Source organism: Watersipora subatra, chromosome 8, assembly GCF_963576615.1.
Source record: "Watersipora subatra chromosome 8, tzWatSuba1.1, whole genome shotgun sequence".
Lineage (NCBI taxonomy): Eukaryota > Metazoa > Bryozoa > Gymnolaemata > Cheilostomatida > Watersiporidae > Watersipora > Watersipora subatra.
The window spans coordinates 34452684-34471544 of record NC_088715.1 but is presented as its reverse complement, the minus strand read 5'-3'; the positions used below and the strand labels follow the sequence as shown (position 1 = coordinate 34471544).

At 35.8% G+C, this 18861-nt stretch overlaps 1 protein-coding gene across 1 annotated transcript in view; it reads left to right on the top strand.

Annotated features, from left to right (window-relative positions):
• The first annotated feature begins 7339 nt into the window (after window positions 1–7339).
• Window positions 7340–18861, top strand: part of LOC137402202 (heat shock protein 75 kDa, mitochondrial-like) — a 44318-nt gene continuing 32796 nt past the window's right edge. Inside the window, exons 1-3 of the mRNA XM_068088698.1 lie at window positions 7340–7508; window positions 15250–15396; window positions 18323–18458. Of these exons, the coding sequence (XP_067944799.1) occupies window positions 7352–7508; window positions 15250–15396; window positions 18323–18458 (440 nt within the window). The 5' untranslated portion in view covers window positions 7340–7351. The remainder of the gene's footprint in view (window positions 7509–15249; window positions 15397–18322; window positions 18459–18861) is intronic.

The following is an 18861-nucleotide window of genomic DNA, read 5'->3' as shown; positions in this document are numbered from 1 at the left end:
TACATACGTATGTACGTACATATGTACGTACGTATGTATGTACGTACATATGTATGTACGTATGTACGTACGTATGTATGTACGTATGTACATACATATGTACGTGTGTATGTACGTACTTATGTACGTACGTATGTACATACATATGTATGTATGTATGTACGTATGTACATACATATGTACGTGTGTATGTACATACTTATGTATGTACGTATGTACATACGTATGTATGTATGTACGTATGTATGTATGTACATATGTATGTACGTATGTATGTATGTATGTACGTACGTATGTATGTACGTATGTACATACATATGTACGTGTGTATGTACGTACTTATGTACGTACATGTACGTAGGTTGTACGTACACAAGTAGTACATATGTACGTACTTATGTACGTACATATGTACATACGTATGTATGTATGTACGTATGTATGTATGTACATATGTATGTACGTATGTATGTATGTATGTACGTACGTATGTATGTACATGTGTATGTACGTATGAATGCACGTACATATGTATATATGTATGTACGTATGTACGTATGTACGTACGTCCATATGTATGTACGTATGTACGTATGTATGTACATATGTATGTACGTATGTATGTACGTACGTTTGTATGTATGTATGTACGTACATACGTTTGTACTTATCTATGTATGTATGTATGTATTTATGTATCTATGTATGTATGTATTTATGTATGTATCTATGTATGTATATATATGTAAGTATACTTTATTGGCAATAATTTCAGTCTAAGCAGAGGTTTTTTATACTTTACGCTACACAAGAGTCAAAAAACAGAAAAAGGTATGTAACAGCTATACCATCTCTACACAGTATGTGTACCGCTTTAATCATGGAGTGAAAGGTTACACCTGGGGTACTCAAAATCAGGTTAGATAGCCATTGAGCTGAGCTCAGGGTATCCAGTGTCACCAACTCTGCGCCATTTGCCAGACAGAAGTTCCTAGCCAACTCCCAGGTTTCTAACTGGTTAACATATCTAAGGCAGGTCCGAGAGTGAGGGTTGAAAAAATACCCTTGAGGGCAATCCGCAGCTAAAACACCAGCAAAATGGAGATACATGTATTATAGCTTTTGGATTTAAAAGGCAACAAAAGGCAGCTTGTATTAAAGTCAAGTTGAAATCGTTGAAAAGGCATATAAAATTTATTTAACATCAAACAATCTCAAACCAGGAGCAAATTTCGGTACAATTTCCATTGCGTCACACTTAAATTTTGTAGATCTGCAACGTATTTATAAATCTACTGAAGTGAAGACTTCTCAATCTATTCACACGTACTAGTTGAACGCCCGGCCTTGCTCGGGCGATATAAAAGTCTTTGCGCACAAACTTTATTTTTATTCAACAAATGACAACAGTTGCCGTTCTAACTTTCAAACTTCATACCATGAGAAAACTATTTTGTTCAGTTTAAGTAAATTAGAAAAAAACTACTGTAAGTTTATTAATTGTTGTCAAACAACTGTAACTTCCAAACTTCATATCATGAAGAAGAGGTTTAGTGCAGGTCAAATAAATTAAGATAAATAATGACACTACTGTAAAAGTAAATCTTTAAATAAAGTCATCACTAAATGAAAAGTAATCACTAAATAAAGTCGTTTTTGCTAAAATTACAATGCAAAATCATTTGGCCATGATACAATTAATACTAACTGAAAAAATAAAATAAAAATTTTGAATATGTTGAAATTGTGATCAAATTTTGTGGGTGTGCTCGAGCGCACGCACACAAATTTTGAGATTTCTATACATAGATATAATTTTCAGTATTTGTCTTTTGTTGATCTTTTTGTTTGTTTTTCATTGATAATCTTTTTGTCCTATTTTAGCAATTAAAATATAGCAATAAAAAGTTAGCTTTACAGAGATTCTGATATTGGTACTTTTAGGTATGAAGAAAAGCAATCTAAACCACTACACTGATTGTTCGACTGACCGTAGAATGATTGTGACCACATCAATTACATTGGTTGAAATACTCAAACTTGAAGCACTGGGGGTTATCGACTAGCACAATTAATCGTTGCGCATAACCTAACATTTATTAAGCAAGCTTAAAACACCGCCATTGTTTTAGTAAAAATTTAAACTGCTAGTTTACGAGGTAAGTTACTCAAATTTATTGGTTAATCATTTTGTTACCTGTGCAACACCGGACATTCAGCGGCTAGTCTAAATTAATTGCCACGTAGTATATTCAAATCGATTCAGCAGAGAATTATTAAAAAATAAAAGCAAAAAACTGCAAACAAAGAAGCTAATCTCTCAAGCAGGCAGATGTCTTCAAACCACCAGAGTTGTCTTCTCAAACATTTGCATAAAGCTATGACTTCATTTACTGAGAAAAAGGCTATTGCACATGAATATATACAGCTCCTGTATTACTCCGTGGTACCCACTCACCTTCAGAGAAAAACATAGAAGATTGAGAGGCATCCTGAGCAGCCATCAAAGGTGAGTCATACAACCGACAGATGCTCTCTTCTTTATCAAACTCAAAGGCTTGACAATTGATATGCTTTGTTAGGAGGCATAGAGCAGAGCATTTCATAATAGATTTCACCCCGTGCTGAATAATTGGATCAGAGCTCGGCTGGCAGAATCTTCTTGCATACAACTTTTCACTTCTTCCATGAATCTAAAGCCACAAAGAAGATTTTATTACATAAGTTTTGTGCATTTGTGTGTTTTAAAAAGCAAAATGAAATTTTGTGTAATGCTATGAACCATGGCAGATTTGTAACCAAAAGTCAAAAACTTGTTGAATATTAACCCAAAATGCAAAAAAATTATAAGAATAATCAACAATGTGTAAGCTAGCTTACTTCAACTTCATCTAATATAAGCTAGAGTGAGTGATCCAGTCTATATCTATCTTTAACTTTACCTGCGTGTTTACACTTTGTTAGGCCTCTATATTTGCTCCTGTTATGAAGATATGTTAGCAAGCGTTTTATTATTTAGTATCACTAATTTTTAGAGTATAAATAGGTTTTTTAAATTCAATTCTCAAATAGTTTTGGATAATACTATTATAATATATACGTGTATATAACTCATCTGATAAGCTAGTAACTTAAGCTAGTTATAAACCTTTAGTAGTATTCAGACATTCATCTAGTATATTATAATATACTATCTATAGTATAGTGCTGTACTTTAATATAATAATGTTTTGAAGCCATTCTATATTGTTTAGTGCTTCTGTATATTTGGGCATAAAATGAATTAAATCTTTTTTTTTGTAAATAGTATATGTTTCAACTTGCAATGGTTTTAACATATAAGTTTTTGTAGCAATGGTTTAACTTCATACAGAGAGTTTAACTGCAGATTATTTACTTGATGTCATGATGCAATATGTAACTATCAAAAAAGTAAGATCTTAGGCTGTAAAACCACATAAATCTAAAAAAATTAAACTAAAAATAACAAACCTACCTGGATAACCAAGCTAAAAGCAAGCAACGCAAAAAGCCTTTTGCTGGAGTGTGACCTCATGTTACAGACTGGTAGCGTATTAGCAACCAATTAGAAAGGCGCAGACAGACTGGCCGGCAAAGGAAAGAGCGTTATAAGAACCCAAAAAGCTCTCATAGGCTTCTATGGATTTTATTATTTGTAAGTTAAGTGGTGAATTGAACAAATAATGTATAATATACTTAGCCTTGGATCCTAGGGTTTACTGTCAGTGTAAAAGTCTACAATGTAATCAACAAGGATGATGTGGCAAAGATTATATAGATCTTTTTGTCATTTAAAGGTCTACAACTAATAGGTCTGCAAAGTATCTGTATATCCACTCCTGTATGTTCAGCCTTAATCATAGATAATTATCTATATGCCATCATGATAGATCCTTCTAGGAAATACATATCGATCGAGGAAAAAACTAACTTTTGAAGTTCTCCTTCACCTTTTCTTTCTGAAAAGGTAATAACTTTTAGTGCTACTTGAAGCTAGATTACGTAAAGTACAAACAATGGATCAAAAATTCACATAAGCCGGGTAGAAGCAGCAATAACTAATTACAAAATGGAGTTTTGGTAATTACCTGATGTATTTTGTTCTCGTAGTTCACTGCTTACTCTAGGATCAAGTAGATGTATTCAGGATTGGGGCCTGGCTGACAAGCGAGGATGGGACAAGCAAGGATGTGACAAGCAAGCATGTGACAAGCAAACATGTGACAAGCAAGGATGTGACAAGCAAGGATGTGACAAGCAAGCATGGGACGAGCAAGCATGTGACAACCAAGGATGTGACAAGCAAGCATGTGACAAGCAAACATGTGACATGCAAACATGTGACAAGCAAACATGTGACAAGCAAGCATGTGACAAGCAAACATGTGACAAGCAAACATGTGACAAACAAGGATGTGACAAGCAAGGATGTGACAAGCAAGCATGTGACAAGCAAGGATGTAAACAAGCAAGCATGTGACAAGCGAGGATGTGACAAGCAAGGATGTGACAAGCAAGGATGTGACAAGCAAGCATGTGACAAGCAAACATGTGACAAGCAAGGACATGACAAGCAAGGATGTGACAAGCAAGCATGTGACGAGCAAGCATGTGACAAGCAAACATGTGACAAGCAAGGATGTGACAAAAAACATTTAAAATTTTTTCCATTAAAGTTGAACTTCACAAAACTTTAGTAAACTTTATCGGAAAACATAGATTGTTTTTATGTCATAGGTGATCCAAATGCTAAAGTTTTTCAATTAAGTTAAAATAAAAAATATTTGACTGCGAATAAAACTCTCAGATCATATAAAGTATGATTATGATGCCTGTAGTTGCAAAGAGACTGACAGAAATATATGTGTATCTCTGCAACTTGAACGTGGAAGCTGTTATCAACTATCCCAATGACAGCAACTCGTGGTGTCATTTCGCACACAATTTTTTGCTGAGTGTTACTACAACCAAGTTTTGTCGATTTTAATCTTGAAACATCTTGGCAATAGGATCACATAGAACATCAAAAACAATTGCAAATGATAGAAAAACAGTAATAATTTTTGAGGAAATCTACAAAAACTTTATGCACGTTCATTTTTAAACAACAAAATTTGGATTGATCTCACCTGGGTCAATTGAAGTATTTTGAGTAATACTATGATTACGATTGACAACCAATCATACAAGAGTTGACATTTTTTTGTACAAAATCCTTACAGAGACAGTATATCCAAACTAGCAACTGCATCTTTATAAAAAAATGCTGACGTGTAAAAAACATGCTTTATTCGCCTTAAAAATATGAAGCAGAAACTGTAGGATGTGAAGTGGAGCATACATGTATATGTATTACAATTAGAGTCCCTCTCATCGGTTCTTGACATAACCGTTGCGGGTTGATGGAAGCTGAGTACTATATGTCACGGTCAATCAGATTTCATTTAGTTTTTTTTTAACTGGTATATCACCTATAAGTGTCACAAAAAAGTCACACTAGGTGTCACAATAGGTGTCACAATAAGCTTTACGGTAGGTGCGCAGTGGGTGTCACAGTTGGTGTGTCAGTAAGTGTCACAGTTGGTGTGACAGTAGGTGTGAGAGTAGGTGTGACAGTAGGTTTCGCAGTAGGTGACACAGTATCATATTGGGGACAAGGGAAAGTGCTGCAGTATGTATTGCAGTAGGCATCAGAGTACTGTTTTAGTCCTACCGCTGTTCCAGAAAAAAGGAGTAGTACCAGTTGGCATCAAGCGATTTCTGTGACTACGTAGAATGGTTTCTCTAAACATTAACTACAGTTGTGGTAAACTGTGTGCTGTGTGTGTATGGAATGCCTGTAAGCATGACAACTTAATAACAAACACTACTGGTGTTTTTTCTTTGCCTAAACTGTTGGTTGCAGTACTTTACTTGCCTCACTTTAAATATTTCAGTAACATCTTACAAACCATACGCTATGATCACAAAACTAGTACCAGATTTGGATTATCTAGGGCTGTAAGCCGCATCCAACTCAACAGTAACCTACTAAATACATTTAATAACCTCTGCACTCTGTTAAGAACTCTTCCTCTGCAATCTTTTAAAACAAAACTCCAAACTACACCTACTATCTTTTGACTAAGAGTAGCATTCACCATATAGCCTTGCCTATTTTAACCTCGCTGCATTATATTTTTGTTTTCAGAACTGGAAGTATGCTGTAATAGATATGCATAATTATTCTCACAGAACTTATCCCGGACCACTTTTTGCTTAAACGATACTCATATAGATCATCAAAGTTTGCTATTTTTCCATTTTATGCATTTAATTCCAAATTATTATGTTAGTTAATCATTAGTGGTTTTTTGCTTGCGTACCGCTATTTAGTTTACTTGCTGTAGTACTTTGTGGAAAGCATACGGTAAAATATATATATCAGGAATTACGTGTATGTCACAATTTCCATAACATTTCCGTAACTCATTTTCATATTATTTCTATTTCCATAACATTTCTATAATTCATTTCCAGATTATTTCCATAACATTTCCATAATTCATTTTCATATTATTTTCATTTTCATAACATTTTCATTATTCATTTTCATATTGTTTTCATTTCCATAAAATTTCCATTATTCTAAAATAAAATTTCCATATCCATTTCAATTAAATTATGGAAATATTTATGTTTATAGAAATGGATAACGAAAAGTAAACATTTTCATAATAATTATGTTTAGCAATCTCTGATATATATACATGTATATATATTTTTTTGTTTGCCGAATGTGTATCAAAAGTATTTCAAATTGTCAACAGCACTATCTTTCAAAAGCCTCAGTGATTAGGGGGTTGACTTAAATTCAGTATGGCGGTTTTATTCTTTGCACCACACAAGGACCATTGAGCGTGTTAGGAAGGGCATCAAAATACAACTTCTCCTGTTATTTTTTAGTACAAAGGTTGTGGACTTCAACTAGAACAAGTCATGTAGTTATGGGTATGTTAGAGATAACAAGCTAGGAGTTATTTCTGAAACGGTGATACTTTAGTACTGAAAGTTGACAAATTATAGCTAGTTTGGCAGGGTGAGACGGAGTTGTCCCCTAATTTTGTCGGCACAGAGTTATCTACTCGGAAGTAAAGGTCACAAATCCGCGGTACCGGATAAAAGCATTAATAACGCGTCGTATAATTGCTATAACGCTTCGGTGTTAAGACTTGTAAAGCCTTAGTTCTAAAATTAGAACAAAATCTATGGTCCGTATCTTACACATCCAGAAATCAATATAAAATGTGAGCTATTTTGTCCGTGACACGCACGGAGAATTAAAGAAAGCATGTCTCTCAACTTTTTCTCAATCTGCCGTGCTATTAATAAATCAAACGCCTTTCTTTGTCGAGCTCACCAACCTAATCGTTATTTAACTTATTCTATATCGAGGTCATGTTTTGTAAATACTAGTCTCACCACATGCTCTTCCAAACTATTGCAAGGTAATGCTTGGTATGTTCGGCAAAGGTAGCTTTGGTCATATACTGAAGTAAAAATCTATAGTTATTTCATACTGCCTAGTAATTTAATATCTTATCTTTATTATTTTATGCTTGCATAATATTTTAGCGTGGCCTTGTTATTTGGTGGTTGCTTAAATTTTTTAATCGTATGTAAGATGATAGCATTCTGCATAATGCGAGGGAGTTTTAGTTGCTTTTATTATGAGTGGTTTAGGAGAAATTTTGTTGTGCGTAACTAATCCGAATCCACACAACATCGACGTTGAAATTGCCATGTTATTTTATTCTATTATGACTATGTTTAGTTTGTGCATTTTTGCTTAGCTTGTGGGAACTAATCTGATTATTACTGGTTCAGGTACAAATGAAAGTGTTAAGCTTGAAGTAAATTCTACTCGACAAGGATATACAACTCCCAACTCAAGAGTGAGTTCACACAAACTTGATGCGTCAATAAACAGACTTGTGGGTGAGCCAATAAACAGACTCGAGGGTGAGCCGATAAACAGACTCGCGGGTGAGCCGATAAACAGACTCGCGGGTGAGCCGATAAACAGACTCGATGGGGAGCCGATAAACAGACTCGATGGGGAGCCGATAAACAGACTCGATGGTGAGCCGATAAACAAACTCGATGGTGAGCCGATAACAGACTCGATGGTGAGCCGATAAACAGACTCGATGGTGAGCCGATAAACAGACTCGATGGTGAGCCGATAAACAGACTCGATGGTGAGCCGATAAACGACTCGATGGTGAGCCGATAAACAGACTCGATGGTGAGCCGATAAACAGACTCGATGGTGAGCCGATAAACAGACTCGATGGTGAGCCGATAAACAGACTCGATGGTGAGCCGATAAACAGACTCGATGGTGAGCCGATAAACAGACTCGATGGTGAGCCGATAAACAGACTCGGTGGTGAGCCGATAAACAGACTCGAGAGTGAGCCGATAAACAGACTCGTGGGTGAGCTGATGAACAGACTCGATGGTGTCTTTTCTCAACTATTACACCCTAGCAAGCCAAGCGCAATAATTCTTGATGTTCGGTCAGTAGCACTTATAGTGAATGCAGCTATGATACGCTGGCTAATATCACAATGCTAAAGTCAGAAACAGTGACAAGAATGTTATACCTATTTGCTTTTCAAACTCAAGCAGAGCTTGTTTGTAAAGAACGCAGTATCTTTATTGGTATTATATCTCTCAGTACCAAGCAGTAACACACCAACAATGATCAAACCGGCAGGTTATATAGCAATCCCAAGAAAAATCCACAATTGATTGGCTGCACAGTAATCAGGTCAACCAATTCCACAATAACATATTTCGAATACAAAAACGATAACATTTGTCACTAACTAATCACGCAATTCGAGTATTAATAATTTTTTTAGTGTTTGTATAGTAACATGCAAATCTTAGAACAATATGGTAATAAATGGTTAACATAAAAAAATTGCTAGTATCACACATACATACACTCTACATTGAACAAGTGTTAAGCGTGCGCCTTATAAATGACTATTCAAATTTGTCTTAATTGCGATGAACGTAATATAGATCCGTTGAGTTAGCAATTTGAAGCTGCCGGATTATAGGCTTAGAAAAGACGTCATCAACTCTTACGCATTCTGACGTCTACAAATATGGGTACACACTGATTGACAGCTCATTCGCTTTTACCAGCATGAAGTGGGGTCCAAGACCATTCGCCCATCGGTAGATCCTATCGGGGACGACAGTGACCCTCTCGGGCTACTGGACTCACCAGTCAAAATCGATTTTTGAGTGCCAGTAGTCTCACCAACCACCTCAGCCCTTTTCAGGGCTATCATTTCCGTTTTAAGGGTTTTGTTCTGCGACGACAATGGTGGAAACTCGGTGTCGTACTTGTCGTCCACTTTTTTTATTACAAGCTATTGTAAGCACAGGTTTCCTTTAGCGGGTTATTGCCGAGGCCGGGCCGTAGTCTACACACAAAAAAACAACAAAGGTCCACGTAGTTATGAGAAAAAACAAAAGTATCCACCCAAATAGCTCACCAATCCGATGAGCAGCACACACAAAAACTAAACCAATCGACAGAGCCACCCATCATGTCAAGATATTCCAAGTTTCAAGTCATGTCTTGCACAACTCACCGTATGGTTTCACAAAACTTGTCCCAAAGTCCCTATTAATTTGGATCTGTCCAATTGCTGTTTTAGAAATGGTCGCCGCTAGCCTAGCCTAACGTCCTAATTCAACATCTCAGTAACTATCAGGGCATTGCTGAGTGCTCCGTAACTTTTTGATTCCCTCTTTTAGCAGTGCCCTGATAGTTAGTGAGATGTTGAATCAGGACATTAGGCTAGCGGCGACCATTTTTAAAACAGCAATCGGACAGTCTCAAATTAACAGGGACTTTGGGACAAGTTTTGTGAAACCATACCGTGAGTTGTGCAATACATGACTTGGAATATTTGGACATGATGGATGGCTCTGTCGATTGGTTTAGTTTTTGTGTGTGCTGCTCATCGGATTGGTGAGCTATTTGGGTGGATACTTTTGTTTTTGCTCATAACTACGTGGACGTATGTTGTTTTTTTGTGTGTGTAGACTACAGCTCGGCCTCGGCTTCAGCAATATCCCGATAAAGGAAACCTGTGATTGTAAGCATTACTGATATTTACCAGTAAAAGTTACTTCTTTATTCTATAAGTCAACAACTAAAATACACCACACACAAAATTCTATGAATAATTTTAATGAAAAAAGGTTAGAAGAGCAAATAAAAGTTAGATCCTTACTCGAACGGTTGTCCATGCTTGTTTACTCGGTCTCATACGGCTGTGAGCCTCGACAGTCAAACAAGAGTCATGATAGTCGATAGGTAAAGATTTTTGGCAGTTGAGATAGTGATGTAGAAGAGGCTCAGCTGATGGAGGAGAATGAGGCTCCATAGGCAGGACAGAGAGAGGCTCCTCAGCAGGCAGATGAGAGAGCGTCCAAGGAGGCCCTCGGGAAGAACATTGATAAATGGAGATGCTCTATTTTATAGATGTTTGGCATGTAGGATGGCCAGCCTGTGGGTGTAGGTTGATTGTTAAGGTTCAATGTTTTATGCGTGTGCAGATATTTTGTTTGCGTAAGTTTTCAGCTGGTACACATGATGTCGGCATGTAGGGAGGAGCTCGTCATTTACTCCTAGTAGGCCTATCTAGGTCATGTTTGACAGGGGTGGCAGATCTATCTGTGTGTACTCACTTGGTTCGTCTCTAATGTTTTTCTGGTGGTTTTATGGTGATGGTGGTTAGTAGGTTTAATCGCTTTGTCATCCTTTTGGCATGTTCACCATCTAGTGCTGACACAATTTCTATGATTAATTCCACCAATTTTTAAGTTTCTAATTTGCTTTTGACATTTTTAATTGGATCTTCTGATGTCTTTGGGCATCTTGCTACTTGTACGTATTATATGCTTATCTTGTGGTCTGGCTGCATTCCCTGTTGGTATGTTTGTTTTCGCAGTATCTCCATGCAAAACTTTTAAATGGTTCAAAGTTAATCGTTCTTTGAAGTCTTTGCACAGCTATAATCGGTGTATAATTAAACTTAGGTTGGTTGTAGGATGGAGGATTTTATGTAAAATCACATTTTGTTGCTACTAGGCTGAGTTTGAAGCATACATGTTACTCTAAGGCATTGCTGAATATAGATGTAGGCAGCTGGAATAACTTTGGTTATGGCTGTATCTAATAAACTGCATGTAGTAACAAATTTAGACAAGGTCGACTAAGAGACACTGCTTGCATATTTTAGTACTGGCTGCTAAATGCCTTGTTACATCTTTTATGAATGTTGTAGCTGTAATTAATTATGTGGTTAATAATATAATGCAAAATAGCATAAAATATTATGTTGTAAGAGTATAAAGCATGCATATGTTTTTCACCAAACTGTATAACATGAAAATTAAAAATACAAAACCTCCGAAAGTAGCACATTTTATCTACTACAGCGAAGGAGCCAATACAAACTCAAGATAAAAATTTGCGCTTTTTCTGTACAAAGCGTAGGCCAGTTGTTTGGCCTGTAAACAGTTGTTTACTCTTATTTAATTATGTATTTAATTTTAATTTAATCTTTTAATTTCTTTTAATTTAATTATGTATGTTTTTTGGCCAAACAAACTTGGATTTTCTCAAGCATTATTCTCTATATCGAATTTCCCTTTTACACGTTAATAACAGTTCTATATCTCTCTTTTGGACCATGTTGATACCAAGCAATGAGGAATTTTTTATCGTGATTCAAACTCTCCGGCTGCTTGTCAATTGTTCCCAGCGAATGTTGTTGTATTCAACATGGTTCTGGATTTTATTTGAGCATCTCTTTGCATTTTAGTTTCTAGGCATCTTTCAGCTTATAAATAAACTTCAGCAAATCTTAATTGGTCTCATTGTATAAAAAGCAAAACCCCATTTTTTTGGCATACTTGAAGGTTTACTCGCAACATAATTCACATTACAGTTATTTGATATCAAAAGGTTCACCATGTCTTACTCTGCTGTGTTGTAGGTGCAAAATATGTGGAAGTGTGATTAAAAGGTCTCGAAAGCTCACAAATGAACAGTTAATCGTAGCCATCACGAAAAGGCCGTGGTTTGGACTTTCTTTATTTTGATGACGTGCTCAAACATTGTGGTTATTGTTTTGAAACGTGATGTTATCATGTGAAATGAAAGGCCAATTAAAGGTCAATATAAAATGTCTCGTAGCACTAGTTTATGACAACCACTTTGGGTTTTACTGAAAAGCCTGTATCAAATATAGACGCTCACTGCTTTACAGTTTTGTTTCGACTTGGTCTACTCATCTAGTCGTAATCTGATCATGTGACCCCTACTTTCTGCCAAACAGCGTGCACAGTTTCTGCAGCAATTTTCGACTGTCACAGGTGACCAACAAGTTCGTCATGTTTATCAGAGGATGATGTGCACTCCTTTGACTTAGGGTTAACAAATTAAACGAGTTTTTACGGTAGGTTTTGAGATATCAGTGCTCAAAGTGACAGCATTACGATGATGATGAAATAGATGCGTAATGACAGTAGACATGGTTTTATTGAATACGTCAAGTATATTTGTGAAAATATATTGACGAATGAGGTTGCATGAAAGTGTAAACAGAAGCCATCGTGTTCAACTACGTCCCATCTGATCCGTTTTGGAAAGGGATTCCAATTTACGGCGTTTTGGTGATGGCTGCAATTAACTCTTCGTTTTTTACCTTTTAAGAGCTTGTAATCACATTTTAACATATTTTGCACCTGCAACACAGCAGAGTAAGAAATGGTGAATCTTTTGATACTAAATAACTGTAATGTAAATTTTGTTGCAAGTCAACCTTTAAAAAGACAAAAAACATTTCAAGTTATAGAATTTTATAACTAAAACTTCATAGACAGATGAGTGAAGCTGGAATCCCCTTATCAGTTATCTTCATAATAGATATGACCCAAGGTTCTCTTTTTCCCTTTATGATGACAATCGATTAGGTTGAATGTACATCAAAACAGAGTTTGGTATTGCAGAGATTTCTGAACTGTTGACCATTTTATAATATTTTTAGTGTTGCGCCCCAGGCTTGAAAGTGAGTTGCTATCATGAGGATTTTCAATTCATCGCTCAATACTTTGACTTGCTGATGTACAGTCATACTTCGACTTACGAGCTTAATGCGTTTCGAGACTGAGCTCGTATGTTAATTTACTCGCATGTTGGTGCAATTTATTTATATATAAAACCATTAAATATATATTGATTGGTTTCCATACTCTGAAAATGCAAATCAAACACTCAAAACAAGATATTGTAACCGAAAGAACATGTTGTCATAACATTGTCCATAACAACATTGTCCTAATTTACCGAATGCTTTCAAAAAGCAACAATTAAAAAATAATGCCAGGAAATGTGATTAATTAAAATGTAAAATTAAACTCATACAATAGCAGCTAACGCTAGCATTTGCCAGAGAGGGAGATATAAGTTATTCTTCATTACAACACTTGACTTTGATAAATTTGGATTTTATCAATGTCTTAAAAGACAAACGTAGAAGCAAACCTAAAAGCAAACTTTCATTTTCAACTTGACGTAATTAAAATTTATTTGGCGTTCGTGGTTTGAAGTTTCTCGCTGGTTAGCTAATTTTTCCTTTGTTTCGCTTTCAAGACTAGCCGGCTGTTTTAAGATGATCCTATCTAAAGACGTTTGCCTTTGTCGCCCTTTCGACATGTTGCGATTAGGACGAACGCAGGTGTCGTCACAAAAGGTTAATGCGCGACCATTAGCCAACTTGTCCGAATGTCTATTTTTATAGTTTTGCTAGATAGCACCGGCCTTTTCATATAACATCGTTTCAGTTACGCTGTCACCGGCCAATTGTTTATCCAATGCCTGAGCAGTCTCTCCATCAGCGGTCGTGAAGATCGCTGCGCCGTTTAGAAACTATGGCCAGTCCTTTTGCGAACTAAATGCCCTGAATATAATCCTTCGGTTTGATAATTGTGGATGTATTTCTGTCATATTGCTGAGCTAGCTCAGTCACGCATACACATTTTGCATATTTTTTAATAATTTTCCGTTTAATGTCAACTGTTATTATTCGCTTTTTCTTTGCATTATCTTTCATTTTACTGGCAAACTTTCGGTCAACGCAGAGTACTTTTAATTCACATAATTTTGCACTGAAAATCGCAAAAAAATAACGTGGTACAATAGTGTAACCTGAGCAGTTGAAAAATACAGAGTGATGCTGTTCTCATAAAACACCTCCGGCATACTTGACAACTGACTCACGTGCTCGTATCTCAAACATGGCTCGTATGTTAGTGCTAAAACTTGCTTAAAAGCTGGCTCGTATCTCAAGTTTCTCGTACATTGGAGCACTCGTAAGTTGAAGTATTACTGTAGTTAGAATTTTTACACAAATGCATTTGTGTAAGTACCAAGCTCATAGGCTATACATATATATATAAATATATATATGTATATATTTATATATATATATAGTACTTTATTGGCAATAATTTCATTTCACAAATAAAAATGTTTTCAAATTAGGCCATACAACAATAGTAAAATAGAAAAGCAGCAGTTAGCCATTCAAGTTGAATATAGTCTGACAAATAGTGTTTAAAATGCTTTTCTCTGCCAAGAAAAAGGATATTAGTTGGAAGATTGTTACAGCAGCTGGCAATGATATTTTCAAAATAGTTGTTAGTGATTGTGTGCAATTTGTTCATATCACATAAGTTGAAATGAGTTGAGAACCTGTAACTGTCATGTAAAATACGAGGACACAAACCATGAAAAATCTTGAAACCTTGAGCTGAAGTAAAATAAACATATAGCAAAGGCAGAGTAAGAAGATGCAACGATTTGGAAAAGTCATTCGTTGGAATAATATATGCAGGAATATGAATATATGGAATATATGCAGGCTATGCCTCAAAACCTTTTATAGTTCATGGATAACTTAGAATTTTTACTACAGACTAACCTAAAAGGATAAAGACAAGAGATGACTGGCTGCACTGTTTTCGTAATTAAATCATATCAGTTGAGAAGATTCTAAATTCATATCGAATTGATCCTTCACTGAGAAAAACGTGTTGGAAGCAGTTTGAAAGCTCTCCTATGTTTTAAAGATGGTTATATTTTGGTAGGTGTTCATTCTTCAAGAAGTCTGCAATGGCCTGTAACAAGGTCAATGTCTACCAGTTCTGCTGGTGCAGTTGAAGACACGAGTCCAGATCTAGAAGCAGAAAAGCCTGAGTACCATACAATTATTAAAGACAATGAGAGAGGCACAGGTTAGTTAGCCTATTATCACCTTGCTTATTCTAAATCAGGCAGTTTTTGTGCTACCGCTTTTAGCAAGTTTTGCTGTCAATTAAATTGAATTAGCTGCTTGGATTATTGCACCCTCAATGTAGACAATGACTTTTGAAGTTTCCATCAGAAGGTAAATGTGGAGGGTACAAAATTCCAAAGGTAAATTTCGCTTGCTTCAGTGACCAATTGAACTATTTTAACATCAATTCTGATGCGTTCAAAATGCAAAGCTAACTGTTAGCAGTTATTATTGGTGAATAGTAAAGGGTACAATACTCAAATTCACCTGTAGAATATTAGTACTGGCAGTTGTTAACTTTTGACCCCTTTTGGATCCGACATACTGGTTACAAACCAATTGAATATCTTATCGCACATCATTTTACTGCAGCCATAAAGTCATGTGTCTCAAGCCATTTTTTATTGTTTTCAGCAATATTTTCACCATTTTATTTTTCTAATACCAGTTGCGACATGTACTACACATTATTCAGTTTTTTATGCTTGCGTTAGTTATTTTTATGTCAAACACTGCATACTACATTGCAAATTGATCATTAAACCATAACTGTCACGTACAACTTTCAGCGCGTTTTCTTGGTAAATCAGACACAGTGATTCCGAATTTGTATTCAAATTAAAGATTGGTCCACTAACCTTCAAAGCCATTAAGGCTTTTTTAAAGCGTTTCAATATCCATCTCGAAAACAACACAATCGGCATAATAAGCTCCGCCCATAAATATGTGATGAAGCCTAGCTTTTTCAGGAACGGAAGTTGGGAATGTTTAGTCCGATTTAGAATAATAGAGATGGGTGTCTTAAAACTCATTATCTAAATCCAGCCTGTAAAATAATCTCAGTCTTTTATAAAAGGTGGATAAACTATTTAAAATTGCTCGTAGTTTATTACATGATGTTTAATTGGCTGAACGTCGAGACAAATGAGCTCAAAAAAGCGCGATTTTATCACAAGTTGTTATCGCGCTTCTTTGAGCTCATTTTTATATATGCAATGTTAAATAGCTTATCTACCTTTCAGAAAAGACTGAGATTATTTTGAAGGCTGAATTTAGATTATAATGGGTTTTAAGACACCGATCTCTGTCATTCTAAATAGGACTAAACATCCCCAACTTACGGTTCTCACAAGCTAGGTTACGTCACGCATTTATGGGCGGAGCTTGTGCTGATCGTGTTGTTTTCGAGACCGATATACAAACGCTGTAAAAAGCCGTCATTACTCTGAAAGTTAGTGGACCAATCTTTATTTTGAGTACAAAATCGGAATCAGCATGTCTGATTTACCTAGTCTATACGATAAAAGTTGTACGTGAAAGTTATGCTTTAAGTGTGAAACATACAAAATGAAAAAAATGGTCGCAAAAAATAAAGAGTTTCAAACTGACAAAAATACATACCTTTTTGCATGCTCCCATTATCAGTGCTGGAAAAACAATGACTGGTTTCCACTTTTCCTCCTGGTTTGTGTCCATTTCTGGATGTGTAGACAGTCAACCAGGCGGTTGTCAAGAATTCATCAGCCGCACAACTGTCTAAACAATCGTAAGTTGATGGCGAGCTGCATTCACAGTAAAATTGACACAGCTACAAAATGCTTGTCTAATCTTTCATTGAGTTGACTAAATTCATTGAATGTGTCATGCATATATAATCAGACCCACTTTATTCCTACATCTACATGGATGTATCAGACTATACCTACATATAATTGGTTAGGTATGCTATCATATATATATATATCTAATCCGCACTTCATAGCTACACCCACAAACAGCATCAGACAAGCATACTGCCTATCCTATATCTAGAACTCCTTATATCATAAGAATTTCTTTTTTACAAACTTTTGATTTGCCATAATATTTTTACGCTGCGCAATTTGTTTTTATCAGCATTGGAATGAAGTTAAGATAACATCAAAACTTGGAACTAGAAATTGTTTTTTGCAATTTAATCATCATTTAATTAAAAAAGAGCAAGTAACTTCTGACATGATTTATTAAACCTCACGTTAGGGCTGCACAAATCGAGGTTCTAAAAATGGTATTTCATGTTATACGCCTCATGCTGGAGTTTTGTTTCTAAAAAGCTAAAACAGCTCATTCCCCTTTATTAAGACTAAAGATGAAATCTCCGCATACTTGAAGTCATTCAAGGCCTGTTTTTCTCCTGATTTAGCTTGATATTAAACAAGCTTTTGTTACTGTACAATTACCATTGTTCATCTGGTACCTCATTTCAGTAGTGGACACCTTTAATATTGCACTAGTAGGAGTCTGAGAGCAAACATGGAGGGTGACAATAGAAGGGATGTTAGATCACAATGTAGTTGCTAGCAATAGGCAAACATTTCTTGTTATAAACCTTCCCGAAACTGTGTAAAGATATAAATAAAGGCTAATTCCAATTACATAGCGGCGATGCGAATTCGCCTGACTGAAGTAAAGGCGAATGCGGATAAAGAATGTGCATTCTTTTCCAAGGTAGCGGCTGACTAGAGAGCTAAATTCTGTCAAAGAAGGGAAGTATTAGGTGTGCGCGTGTTTGCCAGTTGTGAAACTAGTTCGTAGGACTTTTTAATGAACACAGGAAACAGAAAATACCACCTTATTCTTTTTAAAAGCTTTTAGTTTTTGATGTGAGATTTGATGTTATTTTTTTCAATTCTGTTTTCAGCCTCGTTAGCATCCATATCTCTCTAAATAGACTGTTAGATTCCTTCCCTAGTGCACTTTCAAGTCACTTAAATGTTGTCACTATCAGAAAGTTGGTCAGTCCCCGCATCCGATATGGTTGCGCTATACAGTCGAGTTAAGTTGTTATGTTAAGGTCTTTTTCAAGTACTAATCATTACATCGGCTGTTCGTTTTCTTGTTGCCAGGCAGCAGTGAGAAGCATGAGTTTCAAGCAGAGACAAGGAAACTGTTGGACATTGTTGCTAAGTCCCTCTATTCAGGGAAGGAAGTCTTCATTAGGGAGCTAATTTCAAACTCTAGTGATGCTCTTGAAAAACTACGGTTTGTATTCGTTCAACTTGACAAAGTTTGCAAGTTTTTATTGTTCAAATGCTTTTTTATTACCATTATATATATTACTATGTTGGCACAAGTTGATGGTGTCATTTGATGTCTATTAATATGTTGATGTGTGTTAAGCTATGTATATATACGTACATACATGTAAATGTTTTTTTCACCCGTATTATTTTACTCCACAGCAATTGTTTCTCAGTACGCAGTTATCTTTAGTTAGCATTTTAGTAATACTGACTGTATACACATGTAGTGTACACATCTACTGATTTACAAAACCACAGTTTCACAAAAACTTTGGACAATATGTTGAAAACTATTTAGGACTAGCTGTGCTACCCGACGTTGCCCGGGTAATAGAAGTCTTTGGACAGAAAATTGATTTGTA